The 21,193-nt window shown below is 41.8% G+C and overlaps 5 protein-coding genes across 5 annotated transcripts in view; 2 read left to right on the forward strand and 3 right to left on the reverse strand.

Annotated features, from left to right (window-relative positions):
* Positions 1–944, forward strand: part of MELLADRAFT_84111 (uncharacterized protein) — a gene marked incomplete at both ends in the record, with an annotated part of 2,906 nt that extends 1,962 nt beyond the window's left edge. The window contains 5 exons of the mRNA XM_007418685.1: positions 11–118; positions 180–315; positions 384–474; positions 560–734; positions 801–944. Of these exons, the coding sequence (XP_007418747.1) occupies positions 11–118; positions 180–315; positions 384–474; positions 560–734; positions 801–944 (654 nt within the window). The remainder of the gene's footprint in view (positions 1–10; positions 119–179; positions 316–383; positions 475–559; positions 735–800) is intronic.
* A 561-nt stretch (positions 945–1,505) lies between these two features.
* MELLADRAFT_113929 (uncharacterized protein) lies at positions 1,506–4,072 on the reverse strand (the record flags this gene model as incomplete). Its single annotated transcript, XM_007418703.1, has 5 exons — positions 1,506–1,879; positions 2,739–2,912; positions 3,048–3,251; positions 3,606–3,779; positions 4,036–4,072. 5 exons carry the CDS (start codon positions 4,070–4,072, stop codon positions 1,506–1,508), a joined length of 963 nt encoding a protein of 320 aa, XP_007418765.1.
* A 4,441-nt stretch (positions 4,073–8,513) lies between these two features.
* On the reverse strand, positions 8,514–9,366 carry MELLADRAFT_84113 (uncharacterized protein; the record flags this gene model as incomplete). Its single annotated transcript, XM_007418686.1, has 2 exons — positions 8,514–8,529; positions 8,576–9,366. The coding sequence occupies 2 exons, from the start codon at positions 9,364–9,366 to the stop codon at positions 8,514–8,516; spliced, it is 807 nt and encodes a 268-aa protein (XP_007418748.1).
* A 3,828-nt stretch (positions 9,367–13,194) lies between these two features.
* On the forward strand, positions 13,195–15,708 carry MELLADRAFT_113930 (uncharacterized protein; the record flags this gene model as incomplete). The annotated part of the gene is made up of 7 exons (XM_007418699.1): positions 13,195–13,365; positions 13,436–13,921; positions 14,015–14,341; positions 14,419–14,571; positions 14,603–14,722; positions 14,758–15,246; positions 15,322–15,708. 7 exons carry the CDS (start codon positions 13,195–13,197, stop codon positions 15,706–15,708), a joined length of 2,133 nt encoding a protein of 710 aa, XP_007418761.1.
* Positions 15,709–17,301: 1,593 nt separating this feature from the next.
* On the reverse strand, positions 17,302–18,637 carry MELLADRAFT_113931 (uncharacterized protein; the record flags this gene model as incomplete). Its single annotated transcript, XM_007418702.1, has 4 exons — positions 17,302–17,460; positions 17,912–18,064; positions 18,129–18,518; positions 18,608–18,637. 4 exons carry the CDS (start codon positions 18,635–18,637, stop codon positions 17,302–17,304), a joined length of 732 nt encoding a protein of 243 aa, XP_007418764.1.
* Positions 18,638–21,193: the final 2,556 nt, after the last annotated feature.

Raw genomic sequence — 21,193 nt, forward strand, 5'->3', positions numbered from 1 at the left:
TGTACTCTAGACGTTGTTAACATGCGTGAACATTAGATTCAAAAATATGCACGATGCCAAAAATGCGATGGAAAAAATGAATGGGTTCCAGCTGGCTGGTCGTGCTTTGCGTGTTGAGGTTTGTGCCTTTGATTCTGAACAGACCATCAACATATGTATGCTAATTGCCCCTCACTCAGATCAAGGCCCAACCGCCAGCTGCCCTACTCAATGCGACAGCTCCTGGTGTGATTAACCCGGTCATTGTCACTCCTACAGGTGGCAATTTTGCCATGACGAACTCTAACAGTTTTGAGGAGCGACTAGAAGAACCAGGTTGAGTGTTCTTCAACTTATCGACACCGTCTGTTTATGCTACTGACGCCATTCATTGGCTTTCCTAGTGGGGTCCGGCATGAACCAGATTTCTAGAGTGGAGCTGATGCACAAGCTAGCTCGAACAGAACAACCTACTAATGTGCCTGTGACTGATATGTGAGTGGAGGCTTCTCATATTTTCCTAATCTCGAAGCACTTTTCAGCCAAAGTATTGATACCATCGAGACGGCTCGATTTTTAGGTTCCGTCCCAATATTCCCACTGCCACGTCGCGCTCTGTTTTGCTGAAAAATATGTTCAATCCAGAAGAAGAGACAGAAAGAGGGTGGGATATGGAGCTTCGAGATGACGTCAAAGGCGAATGTGAAGAGAAGTACGGGCCGGTATTGGCCATCGCAATCGAGAAAGAATCTATGGTACGTCCTAAACAAATCTTCAAGTGAAGTAAGATCATCGTCGTTAACATCATCACTGTATTATAGGGCGGCGAGATCTACATTACTTTTGATTCAGTTGCCTCTGCACAGAAAGCCATCGCAGGATTAAATAATCGTTGGTTCGGTGGTAGGCAGATCACAGCTGCCTTCATTCCAGACGCTCTAGTATCTGCTCACGGAGGGAAGTGATCTGTGAGTAGGTTTTTTTGGACTGGGCATGTCGTATATGAAATGCGGATTGAGTATTTGTGTGTTACAATGACCTTGCATGTCATTCAATAGATGTGTTATCCGTCACCTGAAATGAAGAGAAATACACATAAGGCCAGAGAAGGTCTGTCTCATGTAGTATCATTTGATCTGTAACCATTTGTCCACAATCATCAGTATGAACTTCATCATTGTTAGGAGCCCGACCATCTCGTTTTGTTTCCACTCATGGGGAGGTCTGACAGGAGAGACTTTTTTTGATCTCATCTCTCTTCTTAACACACTGATGTGATGTGTCCTTATACTTTTTTTGTTTGCTCATCGGTCTTAGTATTAGATCAAGAAGTTCTTAATATTATTTTAGATTTATTTACATTTTTTTTTTCGATGATTGACACCTTCGAAGAAAAAGTCATGATTGACAAGCAATTATATATACGTCTTTTCGTATATTATAGTGTATAAGTTGTGTTGGACTTTTAGTCGTCAGTGAAAGACAAATGCATAAGATTGTGGGATTTATGTGAACAAAGTCACATTTTATGTAATTTTGTGATGCCATAGGATGCTTGTGACAAACACATTGGTTTTAATGATCATATGCAGATCACTCTTTTTCAATTTCATTTGGCCTTGTTGGATTCCCATTGTTTCGATGTTGTGAGATGCCATGACAGTAAGTCGAGCATGAATGAGAAGAATCAATATCTCTTTGAGTTGGATTGTGATTTGATAAGATATACTGATCAAGCTCTGTGGAGTGTATCTTCGCCTTGCTTGAAAGATACACCAGATAAATTGATCGATACAGCCGTTCCAACTTCTAACAATTAATGCTACACCACTGGGTTGACACGAGCTGGCAGCCAGTCTCGTCTTCGAGACGTCTTGTTTTTGATTTACTTTAAGCGAGTCTGAGACGTTCCTAACCGGGACCGATCAAAACTCGTAACTATCACGAAAAAGTTACCGGAAGAGGAAACCAAACGAAGCTAGCCTTTGTACAGTTCCAGGGACGTGCTGAGTCCGACATATCCATGGATCGTTCTTTGGAAGACGGAATCGATGTGGTCCCGTATTGGGACGTCTCATGAACAGCGTGACTGATAGGATGCATTTGAGGAGGTCACCAAGGAGTATGAGTATGACCTACAAGAATTTCCCAGATGCAAAGGTTCAATCAAGGGGAGATGGATTGGGTATGGAGAAAATGGCCTTCTGGTTGGGCCAGGGCAGGAGATTTCCAAGGAAAAGAAAAAAGGATGCCATTGTCATTGAAGCTGTGGTATCAAAGAGTACTTGCATATGACATCTGGCATTCTTTGGTGTTCATGGATCTCTGAATGATGTGAAAACGATGTGTTGAATCAAAGTTCTCGGTTTGAAAAATTTCGTAGTGGTAATGTTTTTATTCAAAGAACAAGCATTTTAAGAAATACTGACAAATAACCAAATAAGTATTGATGAGAGGATAAACTTTGAGGTCAATAACAATCAGTACAAATGTGGGTATTAACAGGACTCCGGAATGACAAAGGGTAGTCACAAAAAAAGTTCTTTTTGAGGGAATGGATTGCAGCGTGTTCTGACCCGAGATGCGGGGCGCAGAAGAGAAAAGGGCTGGGAGTACTTGAGTGTGGTCACACTCGGCGCTGAGCTCCTCCACTGGAGTGCTCCCCCCTCCGCTTTTGTTAGTAAGAGAAAAGGAAACAAGTTTTTTGAGACGACACTGATTGTAACACCACTGAAACTTAACTTTAGTTTTGTTTTTACCTGTGATTGGAATTTCAAAAGCTCTAGCAGAAGCTTCATCACCTTGACCTAAATAGATTGGCATGATACCTGGTGTATCGATCATATAAACTGATTTTCCATGACGTTTTAAAAAAGGTTCGAGTATCTTGACTATACCTCCTATTGATCTTGTATAACCTGGCATAGGTGCTTCTGAATTTTACCTATAATCCAGTCAAAATCAAATGCAAAATCATAATCAAAATCAAAATCACGATCAAAATCAAAAAAGAAACGCTTGAGTTAGCTTTTTTTAAAAGAAAATCAAGATTTTTTTTTTGGATTTACCTTCTTGACATCCTACACGTGTTAAAGCGTTTAAAAGACTTGGTTTTCCTACATTTGGCATTCCACAGACCATGATTCTAAATCCTTGTGAAAGACTATCTGATTGATTTCTATGATGATTTTTAGATTTAACGAATTCTTCATGACCATCGTGATTAGATGAAGTTAAAGGACCAGTTGAATGGTATTTAGACTTAACGATTTCTAAATTCAAAAATATACAAAAAATCATCGGGTTTCAAAAGTGAAGTTTTTTTGGAGGGTTTGAAGGTTTTTGAGTATTTTATTGACCTATTGATTGATAAAGAACTGATTTAATATCTTGATCGAGTCTTGTACATATTGATGAATAAAACTCTTTGACCTGATTTCGCAAATGCTTCTTTTAGAGGCTATTCTATCCAATTCATAAACCCCCCGCCAATCACCATCAAGGCACCAAAAACCAAAATTGCAAAAAAACATAATCAGCTTACAAAGAAAGTTTTTCAAAAAGAGGAAAAGAAAAAAGATTTGCTCTTACCTTTTCTAATTTTTAATCAGTTAAATCTTTTTTACTATAAACAATCAATCTACTAGGTAAACTTTTCTTTATAGTCCTTCTTCTTATTTGATCATTTTCATCGTGGTCGTGGTCGTAGTCTTGTTCTTGGTCTCGGTTAGAATCAGTTTGAATTAAATTTTCAAATTTCGGATTGATACTAGGTAATGGTAATCTTGCATCTCTCGTTTCTATAAATCAAATCAATTTGATTGAGTTTTGATTGGATTTCTTTGATGGCTTTTGCCATATGTCCTATGTACCATGATGGGATCGTATTTGGAAATTTAAAGATTCTTTGGTGGGTCATTTATAAAGTTGAAGGAGTGATTGTACGAATTGAAGTTTAAGGAAATTTGTGAAAGTGGTGCCAGTGGTAAAAGAAAACAGTTGAGGACCGGTCAAGTTTGGCCGACGGGCTGGTGTGAGAATACGGGCGTGAGTTACTTCGGCGCAGCAGATCTTGGACCCACAAGCTGGCCATTGAGATGTAGAGACCGAATCGTATATAAGCCGACATATCTGCCATCCATCCATTTATCTCCAAGACCAAAGTGAGTAGCGTCCTCCCCCCTAACATCACTTCATCCTCCACAGCCTCACTTCACCCTTCGCAACCTCGATCATTCCATTAATCAGAGTCTCACATTTCTTAGTGGGGCAGGTTTTTCTATTTTATATGTATTTAATTCTTTCTTCTAATTGTCTCATCATTTTTATCTCGTATGTATAATCTCTATTTCATATACTCTTAGCCACCATGGTCAAATTACCTTGAGTAATGAGGCTTAGATATATCTAAGTCTCATTACGTGTTTGGGGGGGGGCCGACAGGCCGCGGGTTTTCTGACCGGGTAGGCTCTCTGCGAGGCAGGGTGCAGGGGTGGGTGGGAGGAAAAGAAAAATTCTATAAGAAATTGAGAGACTTCCTTACTTTCGTTTCTTGCTTAACTATTATGTGAGTTAATGATTCGGAAGGAAAATTTTTGGTAAGGAATATTTTAATTCCTTTACCAAAATAGTTTCCGTTGGGGAGATTCGTTTCCCCAACTCTCCTCGGTACCTATCTTCTCGGTACCGATGCTGCCCGAGCTCTGCTCGCCTTTCCCTTTTTCATGGAATTACGCAGGTGCCGTCGTGCCTTTGGGCACCTGCAGCATTCCATTAATCAGAGTCTCACATTTCTTAGTGGGGCAGGTTTTTCTATTTTATATGTATTTAATTCTTTCTTCTAATTGTCTCATCATTTTTATCTCGTATGTATAATCTCTATTTCATATACTCTTAGCCACCATGGTCAAATTACCTTGAGTAATGAGGCTTAGATATGTCTAAGTCTCATTACGTGTTTGGGGGGGGGCCGACAGGCCGCGGGTTTTCTGACCGGGTAGGCTCTCTGCTACCTATTCTCGGGACATATCGTCCGGAGCCTGCGGAGAGCCTACTTCGGTATGTCTCGAGGCCAGATTAGTTCCGAACCTCCCCTTAAACCCAAATGTCTATCAAGTCAAATAGTGTTTCGCTCATTTGTCGGTCACAAACATGATATTTATTCTTCGCTCCATGACTACCTTCTAAATCACAATTCCTCTTCACTTCTAATCAAACACTTCAACAATAACCATCCTTATCTATCTGATCTGTCTCTTCCGATTCGATCTTCATTCGATCCCAAATCAATTTAGCATCCTTCACATCTCCTTCAGTATACTTTCTAAGGTATAATTCGTACACCTTTGACTCCCAACGCCCAGCCTTCACTATATCATCTAAAGGTACTTTATCATTCCATTTAAGAGTTGCTCCGCCTATCCTGAATGAGTGACCCGACAACTGATGATTCTTATCGTTTTGACCCCATATTCTTTTGTAGATATTCATCGTCGCTGTCTTCGTTAGTGTCAAGCGTCTTCCTCCTGCATCAGTATACAATAATAATCGATCGGATAAGCCATTGGTAGGGCTTTCTTCGAAGACTCTCTCTATCGCTCTGACAGGACATAAATGTGAAGGTATACGTCTAATGTGTAAGTATTGCACTTCTCCCGGTTTAGCCGTTTTCGCGTTATGCAGAGCCAATTTTAAATAAGAATGATCTGGTGAGTAGATAACATCTCTTCTTAACACTAAAGCCTTCCCTTTCTCATCAGATACCAACTCTCCTAAACGAGCCATACCCCAAAAAGCTATTAAAGCTATTGCTAATGCCAAATGATCCTTCTTACTTCCTTTATCTAAACCTATTACAAGCTTGGCCAAATGTCTCAGTTGAAACGGCTTCCTCACATTACTCTTCGCCTCTCTACATTTTGCATCCGCCGTACTTGATGCCTTCAGGAGTAACTTGGACACCCTATCGTTGTCTGGAGGAAAAGGTTCGTTATGGAACAAATGCCAAGATCTTATACCCGATAGGTATTTTACTAACGTCTCTGCCGTGACTTTATGTTGCGCTTTCATCTCGTTCAACACGTCTTCATCATCAAAATCAACATTGAATTCCCTACCGCCCCACACGATAAAAGACCACATCATATCTTGATTTAAAGGTAATAATTCATTTTGTTTAAGTCTTTCCGATTCTCCAAATCTTTCTAATTTTGCCATTGCCGTACTATAGTTTTGTAGAGTCGCCTGTGACCAACCTCCGTTTAACAATCTCGTTTTTATTTTACTAGTCCGCCAGTCTACAATCCTAATTCACAAGATCGATCATCGGAGGCAATTGAAGGAGAAAAAAAAAAAAAAAAAAAAAGGGGGGGGAATTTAGATTAGCGAATGAACCACATCTTACTAACCACACCCCAACAAGCAATCACTTACCCCTCTCTATTCTTCAAGAAGACTAAAATCTTTTTCTCGTTTGTCATCATTCTGGTTAATCCCTCGTCAATATCTTGAGCAGGTTCCTTGGTAAGTCTATTCTAACTTCTTTAGTAAGATCTTTGTTCGCCTCTAACCCTCTAGATAGCTTATCAGCGTCGTTATCGTTCGAAGCAACTCTACGTGCTACGATCGAGCAGTTCAACCGAGTAAGCACCTTTTGAATCTCTTTCCACTCTTCGTTAACTAGTTTATTTTTCGATTTAGATTTAGTTACCACGGCTTCGGTCGTGGTGTTATCGGTGTATACAATGAACTTTTTGTTAGTCGTAGGTCGTAGTTGCTCTATCATAAGTAAGCCCAGTCGCACTGCGACCGTTTCTAACCATGCAATATCTCTTTTCTGACAGCCTTGTGAAATCCCCTCAGTCTTCCAACTGTCAGCCAAGGTGAAACTCGACCAACGTTCACCGATCAACACCCCGATACCGTAACCCGTACTCGCATCACCCACCCACTCTATCTCTGTGGGTTCGACATCCTCGGTGAATATTAGCCTGTCGAAGTTCTCAAGACTCTTTAACCATTCTTTCAATTCCTCTTTCACCCCGACAGGTACTTCTCTCAATGCGCTATGATTATACCATGATTTGTCCCACCAATATAAATTCCATAGATAACATTTCATAAGAGGTAATAAGTATATAAGATGACTGAGTTGCCCAACAATCTTCTCCACTTCCTTCTTTGAGCATTTCCGTGATGGTTGTAGTAAGTCCTTTATTTTTCCTATCCTCTCTAACAGTTTATCTGCTGGTAGCCTGACTGATTTTTCTTTGCCGTTCCATAGAAAACCTAAATATTTCTGCTCCACGTCCCAATCACAAAACTTTTTGTCGTTGGATTGGACGCCCAAATCCTTACTGACCTGTATCACATCTTTCATGTCAAGTAAGTCACCATCTATTTTCGTAAACATATTATCGTCCACCCAACAAAATACCACCTCAATATTAAACTTTGCTCTAATTATATCTCTCCACGCATCAGCCATCCACCCGAATGTTCCACAACCCGCTACGCCCCCGAAAGGTATCCTGGTGTCTATCCAAATATGTCCTTGAAAATCCTTAATGGTCAAGTAACGCCATTGTGACGAGTGCGTTGAACCTTGTCTATATGCTTTCAGCCAGTCAACGATAGCTAACAAAATTTTCTTTTTCAGGTTTGCCTTGAAATAACATGCCACTTTATTGAAATCGTCCCAGGTGGTATCGAAATCATGCTTATTGACAAAAGAATTAACGGAAGGTATATCATATTCATTCGAATTGTATCTAGCTGATCTCGTCCATTTCATTGCTGCATCTGATCGTAAGTTCTCTTCTTCGTCTTCTGATTCCGCCTCTTCATCGCTTCCTGACATTTCCTTTCTCTTTGTCTTAATTGTGACTTTTGTTTTTGGGTAAGATAGATCGTTTATCATTCTTAGTGACCCGTCATTATTCGTCACACTTACCATCGTATTAGACCGAAAGAAACCGAAACGCCGAAACACTTCCTCGTGAGTAAAGGGTCCAAAGATCCTCCCAAATCTTCTCTCTTTATATAGATTTTTCATTATCTTCTCTTGAACTGCTAATGCCGATTTGTGATTATTGGGAGTGAACCATCGCTCTTCTTTCCAGGAATGTTCTGGAATACCCTGATCAAAACCTTCAGTAAGTCCTTTCCACACTCTCTCCCACTTCTCAAATAAGTTAAATTCTGTCAATAAATTCCTCCACTCTACTAGGTTCATCTCGTTCTTTGCTTCCACAGGCCAACTTGCCAAGGACTCAGGTGCGTCGACTTCAACGTTGTCAGTATCTTGTGGGATCTCTGGCTCTGTGACGTGGTTCTCAACGTTTCGTTGGTTACTGTCATTCAACGTAACATGTCTTTGGGTCATTTCATGTTCAAGCAGACAAAACAAAGAAGAAATAACACAATTATCAGTCATCATGTACAAGTTCACTATCTCATCTTGTGACAGAAGACATATTCAGGATCATTTCCATAGAGAACCAAATAACAACTCAAATAGGAAGGATACAAGGTAGTTATCTCAAATTCTCACTTATGACAAAAAAAAAAAAAAAATTTTTTTTCTATTACAACTCACGTAGAGCCTGAAGCTGCGCCTGATTTCTCTCCTCCCTTAGCTGCTACTGCCTTATCAAAGCTGCCAGGACCAATTGCAGGACGATTGCTACCACCATGTACTCCTGACGAACCTCTGCCCCTATAACCATTACCACAACCACCTCCTCGACCTCCTCTTTGGTTTTGATATGAATCATTGTGATAGTTTGGCGGTATAGGATTATGATAAGGAGTTGAGAAGGTTGCATGAGATTGAAGATTACGATTGAAGAATGGGCTTGTGCGGTCGAACATTGGATTATAGTGTCTCCCTTTGAACCCGTTGCCCGCCACTTTCCCCGACACTGGTGCCCTGGTTAATGGCTGTGCTACTGGTTGATTAGTTACTGACGACAAACTTCTACCAGTCAACATTTCAGCTTGAGTGTCGATTAGCACATTGTTCAAATCCCAAGACGCGTGTTCTGGGTAAGTCTCTCCATTTATCGGACTAATGTTCTGCATCACATTCCCAAATGCATATGGGTTATCAATGTACTTATAATCGTTAAAATGTTTTGCGTCTTCTTTCGCTCGCTCAGCCAACTCCTCATTTAACATTCCCACGTCAGCCATTGATCCATCTGGTAATCGATTTTCCCAAACATTACGACGATGGGCGATGTCGTATCTCATAGCCGGTGTCCACTTCCCATAACACTTCGCTTCTATCACTAGGACATTTTCTTTATGAATTTTTAATCTAGGTGCGATTGGAGAGTCTTTTTGAGCATCCAGTATGTCATATTTTTCTTGTTGATATTTCACCATTAAATCAAATCGTGTTGACCATTGCATGGGAGTTAACCGATATTCATTCACGTAGGGTAGACCGACGTATGACACGATATTCGTCAAACAACTAGTTTTCACTGATCTTCCCTTCATAAACAATGAATCTTGAATAATCCAAGTCGGATCAAAGATTGAAACTGGCATGTGTACGTTTTTGTTTATCATAATGTCATGAAAGTATTGTGATAAGCCGGTCATATTGTTTGATGGTAAGGAACCTAAAGTCATCTTTGTATTCGATTCAATCTTAGTTTTTGACTTCTCCTTAACTACTTCTGGTTGAACTGGTTGAACATCACTCTTCGCCTCGTAAGTGTAATCCATCATGCCTATATCTCTGGGTTCAGTTTCTTCACTTTCACACCAGAACTGATACTCTTCACGAAATACTCGATACTGGCCAATATCTCTGTCAAACGCTTGTTGTATGTTGTTCAGCCATTTGGCGTGGCCATGTTCAATGTGGACTGGTTCTGCCATGTTCTCGATATCAGGGCCTGTACCAAATTAAGATTTGAAGGAAGAAAAACGGCCACTCTGGTAAGTTTTGTATCTTTTTTTTTTTTTTTTGGAAGTTTGTTATTGGGAATGTGTGTTTCGAGAATCATATTGGACGATTCCTCTTTTTTTTTTTTTTTTTTTTTGGGTGTTGACATAACATTTCCCTTGTTGAGATATCAAATTTTTATATTATTTCAGCCACACTGTTATCAATCTTGGCCACACTGGGGTCTCTTTTAGAGTTTCTGGCCACGCTAAGGATTGATTACGGCCACGCTTGGATTCTTTTTAGGCCACACTGTGAGGTTTTCTTAGGCCACTCTGATTCTTAATTTAATTTGTGACTTATAAGTCGTACCCTTTGATATAATAGGGATTTAGCTTGTCTGATTTTTTTTTTTTTTTTTTAAACAGACACGGACTTGGAGTTATTCTTGGGGATAGAGAAGGATGTACGGGTATAGTATGACTAAACCTGTTATGTTTCCATTTTGATCACTTATATCGTGTGCCTCATCACCAAGTTGGTCACCTGGATTCTCGTTTTGATTTTCTGTCGAGGTTTCTCCGGTCGGGTTATCGGCTAAGTTGGTATGACTATCTGAAGTTGGATTGGTTGAATTACCAGTTAAGTTATTACCATCACCTTGTTTGGTTGATATGTTGCTTCCTCCTTCGTTCATCATATTCATTGTTTCATTCTTTTTTCCTTTCCTGGTTCGACCTTTCACTGATTCGATCGTTTGGCCTGGTGTTGGCTCTCTAGGTGGGATACTTTCTGGGACTGACGATGGGTTAGGGTTTGACATTTTTGGAGTGAAGTTGATGGTAATATGATGTAAATGATCAAGATTTGAACGATACTGAGTATGAGGTGTTATGATAATTGGATAGAAATTCTTGATTGTAATCTAAGTGTCTATCTGGTTTTATGTTATGATTGTTAATTTCGTGATGAAATTTTTCTTTTCGAGGTATGGATTGTTTTGAACTAGTTTCTACTTGTTGGTTGTTGAATCTGAGATGTTTTTATTTTAAGAAAAGAAAAATTCTATAAGAAATTGAGAGACTTCCTTACTTTCGTTTCTTGCTTAACTATTATGTGAGTTAATGATTCGGAAGGAAAATTTTTGGTAAGGAATATTTTAATTCCTTTACCAAAATAGTTTCCGTTGGGGAGATTCGTTTCCCCAACTCTCCTCGGTACCTATCTTCTCGGTACCGATGCTGCCCGAGCTCTGCTCGCCTTTCCCTTTTTCATGGAATTACGCAGGTGCCGTCGTGCCTTTGGGCACCTGCAGCATTCTCACTGACTGCTTCTCCTCTACTCATCATCTTTCTTGTCGCAGCTCTTCAGGATCTATTTACAGTAGATACCCGTTTGTTTGTCTCACTAGCTCAACTGAGCCACAGTGTTTACAAGTGTTGATGATTCAAAGTCTACGTATTTCATCTAAGCGAGAACCTTCTCGTTCTTTTTTTAAAAAAGAACGAGCTTGATGACCTTAGGCTTTTTCTTTCCACCTCCTTTACATTTTCTTGTATTGGGCCTTGTCGTGTGCTGCCTTGAGTCTTGACTTTGTTTGAGCTCTTGTGCTTGTGCTGTGGAAGTGGCCGGAAATACGTGACGTTCTGAACTTGTACCTTTTCTGTTTTAATTTTTTGTGATCTGGGCGTTGTAAATGTAATGCGCTTGATTTGTTCTCTTGCAATTTAAGCTCCTCTGCCGCATCCTATGAAAACCGATGCCTGGCCATCGAAGCTCCTGACACCAATTCCTTAACCTTCAAACTCCACTACACAACAAGTGCCTTGCAGTGTCCGCAAGGTAAACTGGTATCAACCCTGAATTTGTTCATCCTTTCGAGTTACCCTCCTAAAGTTGTTATTAGGGGTTGGGTGAAAAAGTGACCAACTGGTTTACGCCTTTGAGACTAACTTAACTAAGTCCCTCTAGTGGCCCAGACATTTTTTCCTCACAAGCTCGGTGTCTGGGAGAGGGACTTAGGAATTATCGGCCTTCCCCAGTGTGTCGGCAGGGCCTTTAAAATGACAGTTTGGCGGAGAGCTTTTTTCAAAACGAAAAAACACCCACTTACTCTCAATCAACCCTCGTGCTCATTTTAACTGGAGATACCTGTAGCTATTGCCTTCAAATCTGTCTATTCAGATTTCTTGTATCTCACTCTGAGCTCTCTCAAAAATGAAAGAAAGTTTCTGAAATTTGAAATTTTGTGACTGTACCTTTAAAACGAAATTCACAAACAATCTAAATAATACATTCTTCTTTCTCTTCCAAGAGGATCAATAGTCAATCGATGAACTTCGTTCAAAAACCGAAGTTGTTCATCTGAATGTCCTGCAGATTTTGCTCTCTCCAGAAATTGTGTATTGCACAAACTACAGAATATGCAAGATTGTAGAAGCGCAGGGACCCAAAAGGCCCTGCTGGTACACCAAAAACAGCCGATAATTCGCAAGTCCCTCTCCAGGGCACCGAGCTTGCGAAGGTAAGAAAGCCCCTGCAAGGATTGGGACTTGTGTTAAGTTAGCCTTTGAGAAGAGAGCAGAATAGGGTTGAAGATGGCCGAAAGACCTGTGTGAGCCTTTGAGTCCAACATTTCTCATCCAACCCCCGCCGATTGCTCAGCACACGGGAACACTTGAGGATCCGGGTTTTCGTCCTGATAATTCTTGATAATCTGATACTGATAATATTGTGATAATACAGCGTACAGGGTCCCCGCCACAAGCATCTTCGAAGATAATACAAGCATAATACTTAGCGTGTATTATTTTCGAAATAAAGTCAGAAACCTTATCGTTACGCCATCACGCGTGCCATGTCACTCACCTTTCCCAGCTTCATATCACACAAAAATTTCCTCACTGCCATCCAGTGTTTCACCACGAAAAAATTTTACCACCACCACACCAATCCAAAAAAAACCTTGCCTACCGACACCTGCAGCACGATGCCAAGTACAAAAACCCTGAGCGGCCCATACAAAGCAACCTTTGCCATCATCCTGCACACAACTCCAGTTTTGATATGTTCCTTCATCCATCACGTTGCCACCTCACGCACGAATTGAACACTTTTTCACTTTGGAAACTCTCCATTACTAGCCCTCCTGACCGCATTCGGCACTCTTTGCTCAACCTGGTCACCTATAAGTCAGTCAGTATTTCTCTCGTTCTTCAGACCACTTAGATTTGCTGAAGCTCTTGCCTGAATCTTGTCTTTGACCATTAGGCTGACAGAGACGAAGTTATCCAACCTCATTTCACCTCCATTCCACCATGGTTGTGGCGACACTAATCCATTTGGATTATGTATTCGTCACTCCTGGTTACCTTCCCAAACCACCTGCACCTGGATCAAGAAAGGGCCAGCCAGTAGGGATCTACTGCCCCGTCTGCAATGCTGGATTAAAGTACTGGACCCCCAAGTCTGACGCATGGTTCATCGGGGTAAGTCCAATTGGGTCATTGGCGATTCCCTGTGTTCCCTACCTACCTGAAGTTGAATTGTCCATCACAGTGCCCCAATTCTCAACAGCATAACACACGAACGTGGCGTTGCGATCAGTTCAACCACGAAAGAACGCTCATCAATCTTGGCTTTCCAAGACCAATCATCTCGACGTTCAAAGACTGGGGACCAAGAATCTCACCTGCTGGCCATATTCTCGATCCTCTGCCTCCTCAGGTTTTGCCGACACGCCATTTCACGCCATTCTTGGGCGATTTACTCAACCCAACACCCCTCAACCACCCCTTTCAAGGGCGCGAGTTACAAGGTCCCGTCTTCTCCAACCCAATGGTCTGGTCCCTGCCGGGCCATCTTCCCACTGCCAGTTCTTCTGCCAGTCAGCCGGCCTCAATGACTAATGAAACGCCAGGCTTGACACCTGGACCTCATCTTAGTGCGCCACCCGTTCCGTGCAAGAGAACCACGGAGGGCCCTGTCCCAAAGGGACATCGCAAGCACGCCAACAAGAAGTGTCGTTTCCTTTATTGTCAGGCGGTAGGTGCTCATAGTGTTTTGAGCTCGTAGCATCCACACACCCTTTTCAAACCACATACAACCGCCCAGCTAACGTTCAATTCTTGTCTGAAGTGTTGCAATGCTCACGGCCAAGGTGTTTGCCGTGCTCATCCTCACAACGTCAAAGCCGATACCCCATTTTCTCCATACGGCCGATCAATGCCAACATTGACTCCCACCCCCAACAACACCCCACTTTCCGGCGAAATCAACCCACGACGCGGTCAGGTCACTGAGCCTCGTTGTCACCAATGGGCACAAAGCACCAATTCGCTAGGACGCCGACTTCACGTGGACAGCGTGATAACTCTCCATAAGAATCGACTTGAAAAATACCAACCGGAAATCCAGAAGAAGTACGATGAAACTAAGATGGTCACAGTATACCTATGGTTAAACGTAAGCATAAGCAACTAACCTGACCTCATGTTTGGAACCCAAAGCAGCGCTGATTGACCTGGAATATCAATTCCCAGGAAATCAAACCGGTGGTGATCACAGCATACTTTCAAGACTGGCCACACGCCTGGCTGGAAGAAAGTGATTTGTTGATTCAGGCAGTGCTTGGAGAGGTTGGCGATGTTTGGAACCGCGCAATCAGCCTGTGGGATGAAGTGATTGACGCTTGGGTGAGTAATACCCAACATCTGTTCATCACAGCAAGAGCTGATTGGAGTCCGAAATACCTGTATCCAAACTACCCCGGCACATAGCGCGAAATACCTGTGGACTACCCCCATCATTACTCTTGCACCAGCAAGTCCATTGTGGTTCGGCTTGGTAAGGTGAATCTGCTGACACCTGGCCTGCCACAGAGTGCTTGCGTCATACCACGCAGCACCACCGCCCACGGTCACGGGGAATCCTCCTCAGGGCCCAGCCCATTTTCCAAACCAGCTCCTTCTATTCCTTCGACTCCCGATCAAGGTCTCCAAACCTCCTCACCGGATCCCACACGTGGGAAACAACTCGATGCCGTTGCGAGTGCCCATAGCCCTATCACACCGGTTTCAGAGCGCACTGAAATGTCGATGGTAGTTGACCTTAGTCATTTACCTGACTCTCCTGGCGTAAGCGTGTCCCCTTCCCCCTCAGGGTTCATTGTAAAACGCGAACCCCTGGACAACCAGAATGAACGCGACGCCCTGGCTGAGGACAACCAGCGGAACCGCGAGGCACTCCCCGTCGACGACCAACAGGCACGCCATGACCTGGAGGACGTGGACAACCAGCAGCCTCCCAATTTTCAACAGGTACCAGCGTTGCACAATTCCACCTTGGGGAGTGACTGCCCCTCAGACAGTGTAAGCACAGTTAATATCATACTTTAGATACACATTAGCCAGCATGGATTGGTAATGCGGTCTGAATTTCCATAGGTTTCACCATCCGTCGCTGTCACTTCGACAGATGTAACAGCGAATCATCTCCAGCTCAAACCCAGATGGCCATCCAAATCTGTACTCATTTCCAGTCTCCTCGCCTGGCACCGTGAAGGGCAAAACGGCGACATGCTTTTGAGTTGGCAGCGACATTATGGAACCGAATGGAAGGAGGTGTTGCCCACCATGTACCGGTATCGTGGTTGGATCAACCGAGTCGGCTACGGGCGATTTGCTGCTGAATACGAAAACCAGCCCAATGCTGTTGTAGGGCAGGCGCGTATACGTCTTAAGGAGGAATTCAACTGTGTAGCATGTGTTGCCCTCCCTGAGAAGCACGGTGAAACGGTCGCGGGGTCTGCATCAACCTCTCATCAGAGTTGATGGTGAGAGGTTGATGCAGACCATTCACACAATCTTCCTCTTGTGATGGTCTGTTCCACATTTCACAAGGAGTTATCACAAAAGATAATCTAACCTCCAAGCTCTTCTTTTTCATTTCATTTGTGTGATTCACAACAATCATTAATCATTACTTTCATTTGGAGGTTGAAATTTCTCTTGAATACATTTGTTTTGACGTTAGAATTTCCCTTTTTTGGTTGGAATTTTTTTTTTTCATCCTACTTACTAATTTCTAACAGAAGCATTCAATGATTCCATTAGAATTTGAGACTGATTCATTATTAAATGTTTTCATTGAATGGATTTCATTGAATCCATTAATGAATCAGTGAATCATTTAATAATGAATCACTGATTCATTAACAAATTGAAAAGGATATTAAGGATGTCCACCTGATCATTAATACCTTGTGGGCATACAAGGTAACAATGTCTCAATGTCAACCAAAAAAGAGATAGGAACCAGCTAAGCATATGGCTCCGAGGGAAATGCTCGGCCCAGTGAGAGTCCAGACATATGCTTAGCTGGTTCCTATCACCACTAGTGACAGTGTAATTCCGCATATTAGTTGGGCATCATTACCCAGAACTCAGTCATCAGTAACTAACTTACCAGTTAATTGCCCTACTGTTCTTTTTCTGAATTTGAAAATAAAATTGGATTAAGTCAATTTCTTGAGATTGAAACAAACATCACAAGAATTGTGGCATGATGAAAATGTATGACCTGATGGGTTCACTTCTCAATTGCAATCATGACTCAACCCATGAGTCATGATTGAAAGCAATTCCATGTGATTGTGGTAATTTTTGACGTTTTTCATTACAAAATATATAATGAAAAACGCCAAAAATTACCACAATCACATGAATGTATAAATTTGGGCCTGGATTGGTGATGATCAACCATGGCCCAATAATAGCCAACTGTTTTCTTCACTTCCCAATTGAAGTGAAGAAAACTCCCCACCACCAGGCAGCCAGCACATATGTATGTATGGTGCCTTTTCCTCCTTCAAATGGATATTTTGCAAAACATCCAAAGAATGAATAAATTCAAAGCATGTGAAAGGTACATATAGGTCACATTGTGAATGGTTTTGAATATTTTGATGGAATATCCATACCATCAAATGTAAATGAGGTCCCAGACAGACTAAGTGTCTCCACCAGAGTCAGGTGACCATCATTGATCACCTAGAAGATGATCAATGATGGTCACCCCACACAACACTCAGAACACTACACTAAGGATAGATTTAAATATTCTAGTGTTTGCATCCCTTCGAAAGTGACTCCACATACCTCTGGCAAAAAAAAAATGAGGTGGTCACCCAAATATTAGCCCCGTGAATTTGCCGCAACCCCCTTGCCTCCACAGGGTACCAATGGCTGTGGCCCATAACTTTGGGCAACTCCTGAGTGCTCATCTTTGACAATTCCATTTTCTGTCTCTGTCTCTTAATGATTGTCCAATTTTTTTTTGGGACACAGCAACCGGGAACCCCGCCAGTTGGTAGTATTTACCAATGCCAATGCACCCAATCACTATATTTACATTCTTCATAACTATTACATATCGCCGCATCTATCAACCCCTGTGAGAGGTTCCCAGTGCCCGCCCTGCTTAGCATTGTAGCCCTCCTCAATGCCATAGATGCCATAGATACATTGGTTTGTTGATATGATATAATTGAATTGTGGATGAACAGAGGTGATTGCTAGATAGAGCTATAAGAGAAGCAATGCAATTTGAAAAATGTGGCACTGAGTACAAAATTCTTTCACACAATGTGACTATAGGGCAATCATGATTCAGTCATGATTGCCCTATAGATGATGTTATGTGGTGTGGAATAAGTTTTTTAAGTGCCTGATTCTGTCACATACATTTACATTTACATTTACACATATTTACAAAGGCAAACAAGATGATCAGATGTAAGACACCAAACCAAGTGAAAGATACAAAATGAGAAGGGAAAGATACAAATGGACAATTCCACATCTCTAAAGTAACAAGAAATCAAAGCCACATTGGACAGCACATGTAAACAAGAGCTACCCAAAAATGTCCCCTCCACTGCATAAATTGATATCATTCAAGAAACTCATGACTGCGCACCTGTGGAGCAAACCAGATCAGAATGGGAGACAACACAAAAGGCCTTTGTGAACTGACCTTGACAATAAACCTTCCAGACACGATATCTTTCCTAATAACATAACCATGCAGCAACATCCTTGCCCCCACAGCAATCTGCGGCCAATAAAAGCTCATTGGAGTAAACAGCCCGAATTGATAAGTCATAATGAATTCCTTGATTTCTTCGGTCTGTGTGAGGCAGCAAAGTCAGTGACAGGTTAATCACCAATGATGACCAATTGCTAGTACATACCCGAGGGTCAAACCAATTGTGTTTGGCGTTGACAGTGAGTTCCCAACCAGTTATTTTGTCTACATCTTCAAAATAGAAATCAACGATCTTTCCAACGCCGTTCACTACAGCTTTACCTGCTAGGAGGTCTCCTAGGTCTTGAGGATTGATTACTACATCAGTTTTGCTGTTGTGGGAGTGTTTGATTGCACTTTCCCCCGAATTGTGATTGTGCCCGAAGGGTCCGACAATGCAGTAGGTCTTGGCGCGCTGAAGTTTGTCGGCGGGCCTCACGTAGGCGATAGCAGTCAGGGGTTCAAAGACGTGACCTCCGAAGGGGCCTTTCAAAGCAAGGTTCGTGTTGGACAAGTGCCAACCCGTTCCAAGGTTGTTGGGGTTGACGCGGTTTGCCTGTTTGCCAACATCACACATACAATGAAACCCAGGAGTTAGTGGACGATGCACATTGAAGGCACCGTTCTGAGGGGGTCGATGCTTACATCGTCTATGTTGTGAAGGATGGCCGTCATGAGGGTAGGGAAAGGCATGCATCTGGTGAGTATGCGTAACAGAAGCAGAAGACAAAGATCGAAATTGTGAAGAATGCCGGCGCTATGATAAGGAGACAATAACAAAAGAAAAAGAGGTACGGTGAGGACTCAGTATGGTATGTAGGGAAGTGGCGCGCGTGGGGGGCTCTCTTCCCTCTGCTGCATCACCATTTTATAAGCAGTTTAAGCCTTGGTGATGACCAAAGGGCCGACTGGCTGGTGCTGGTATACATCCCTCCTTCAGACAGCTACGAACGACACTGTTTGTTGTGCATGCCATGGCATTTAAAGAGTAAGTGGATAGCATTTACCCATTTTCCTCTAGCAACCTTGGTTCACCGTGGCCATGATGTAAGAACCATTTCAACAACTACAACTAGGCAGCGTGGTGTTGTTGTTGTTGTTGGTTGGTGCTCGCTCATGTGCAAGCGCAAGCTGTTAGAATACAACTTATCTAGTCAAACCCGCCAAACTACTTACTACTTAATTAAGATCACATACAATACTCAAACTTAAACTTAAACTTAAACTCTAACCTAACCAATCACTGTATCACATTTATATAGTCCCTTTCATCCACATTCGCCACTTTTTCCTCATCAGTTCACTGAGGAACAAAGTGGCATGTAAGTGGATTCATACTAATTTCTTCTTCAAATCCGAATAAAACAGTTGTTGATCTATTTTCATCCTCATCTCTGTTATCTCTTCAGACTTTTGTTATCTTTCTCTCACCATTATCAGGTGTGATTGTTTTTCGTCTTCGGTGTTCAGAACCGCTAAGACTAACGCCCGCTTACTGGCATTATAAGGTTAGAAACAGTCTTTATATGAAATAATATAATCAGTTCACTGAGGAACAAAGTGGCATACTTTTGTTATCTTTCTCTCACCATTATCAGGTGTGATTGTTTTTCGTCTTCGGTGTTCAGAACCGCTAAGACTAACGCCCGCTTACTGGCATTATAAGGTGTGATTGTTTTTCGTCTTCGGTGTTCAGAACCGCTAAGACTAACGCCCGCTTACTGGCATTATAAGTCATCTATAAAGGTGACTCGAGTTCCTTTAGATTCTCTCATGGTAGCGAGAGAAGAACTCGAATCATAAAACGCCAAAACCACCTTATATGTCATCGCCGATTGACGCGCCATCTCCTACAAACTCCTCTGCCGATACCAGTGACAATCTCCTCATTGAATCCTCTGACGAACAAGACCATCATCCATCTAGTTCATCAGAGAAATCCATTTCATCTTCTCATACCATTCAACCTAAATCATCTTTAACCATGACTTCCCAATCCAATCAAAACGTACTTTCCACTCAAAAGGATTTTGCAATAGCGCTTAACTTCAATCTAAGTAAAATATCAGCTACTGTAATCTTAGGAAAGAACAACTATACTCATTGGGCAATCGGAATCAAGCGTTCATTAAGACACTTAGGTCTTGATAAATATCTCACTTCATCTAACAAACCTGACGACATCACAACTGAAGAACATCTCGCTAATAAAGAGTGTCTTACCAATTTCTTAATCAATCGTATGGATGCTTCTACTTCTGCTTTTGTCGAATCCAAACTTCAAATCAAAGTCGATGACGAAGTAGATATTGAGTATGAACCTTCGAAGTTGTGGAAGATCATTAGAGAAAATAAAGCTCCAGTATCCGAAGCAGCACAGTTTCAACTTGATAATGAATTGGACGAATTTCGACAAGATAATCGCACAACTTTAGAAACTCACTTGGCGAAATTCAGAGAAATGAAAGATGAACTTATGTTAGCTGGTGGAGATCTTAGTGACGGACAATTGGCAAGAAGACTCATCAAATCTCTTCATCCAAATAATCAATTCATTTTATCAAACGTGTTTGACATGGTGAAACCTCTAACATACGATGGTGTAGAGCAATACATAATGAAGAAGGAGAAGGAAATTCGAAACTTACCTCAATTCGCCAATCTCTATAAAACTCAATCTTTTCATCCCGGTGCTCATTTTATTAACCGTAGCAACAATCGAGATCGTCCTAACAACTTCACTCGTCCTAAATGTACAACCGATCGATGTGTATGCAAATATGGAAGAGATGAATGCTTTGAGAACCCAAAGAATCATGATAAGAAGATCAAATGGCAAAAGGAGTTAGTTAAGAAAGGAAGATGGAGGGGTCAAATTCCGACTCACCTGCAATCGAACAGTCCATCTAAAGGTTTTCAACATCGAAACTCGTCAAACGTTGAACAAGAAACTGAGAACGATCAAGAAATTGATGAATTAACCGACGCCATGAATTCTATGAACGTTTCGACCGATGACAGTCAACCTACTGTATTTCATATCGACTACTTCTGCAGCAATAAAGCCGTACAAGCCAACATTCCGAGCAATTCCTTTGGACTAGCCGATACAGGATCATCACATCACATGTTCAACAATTTAAAACATTTCGATCCTAAATCACTTACTCCGAATCCAGATCCCAGTAAAAGACTTAATTTAGCTGGTGGTAGTGATACATTAGAAATCGA

This window comes from Melampsora larici-populina (assembly GCF_000204055.1).
Source record: "Melampsora larici-populina 98AG31 unplaced genomic scaffold MELLAscaffold_101, whole genome shotgun sequence".
Classification (NCBI taxonomy): domain Eukaryota; kingdom Fungi; phylum Basidiomycota; class Pucciniomycetes; order Pucciniales; family Melampsoraceae; genus Melampsora; species Melampsora laricis-populina.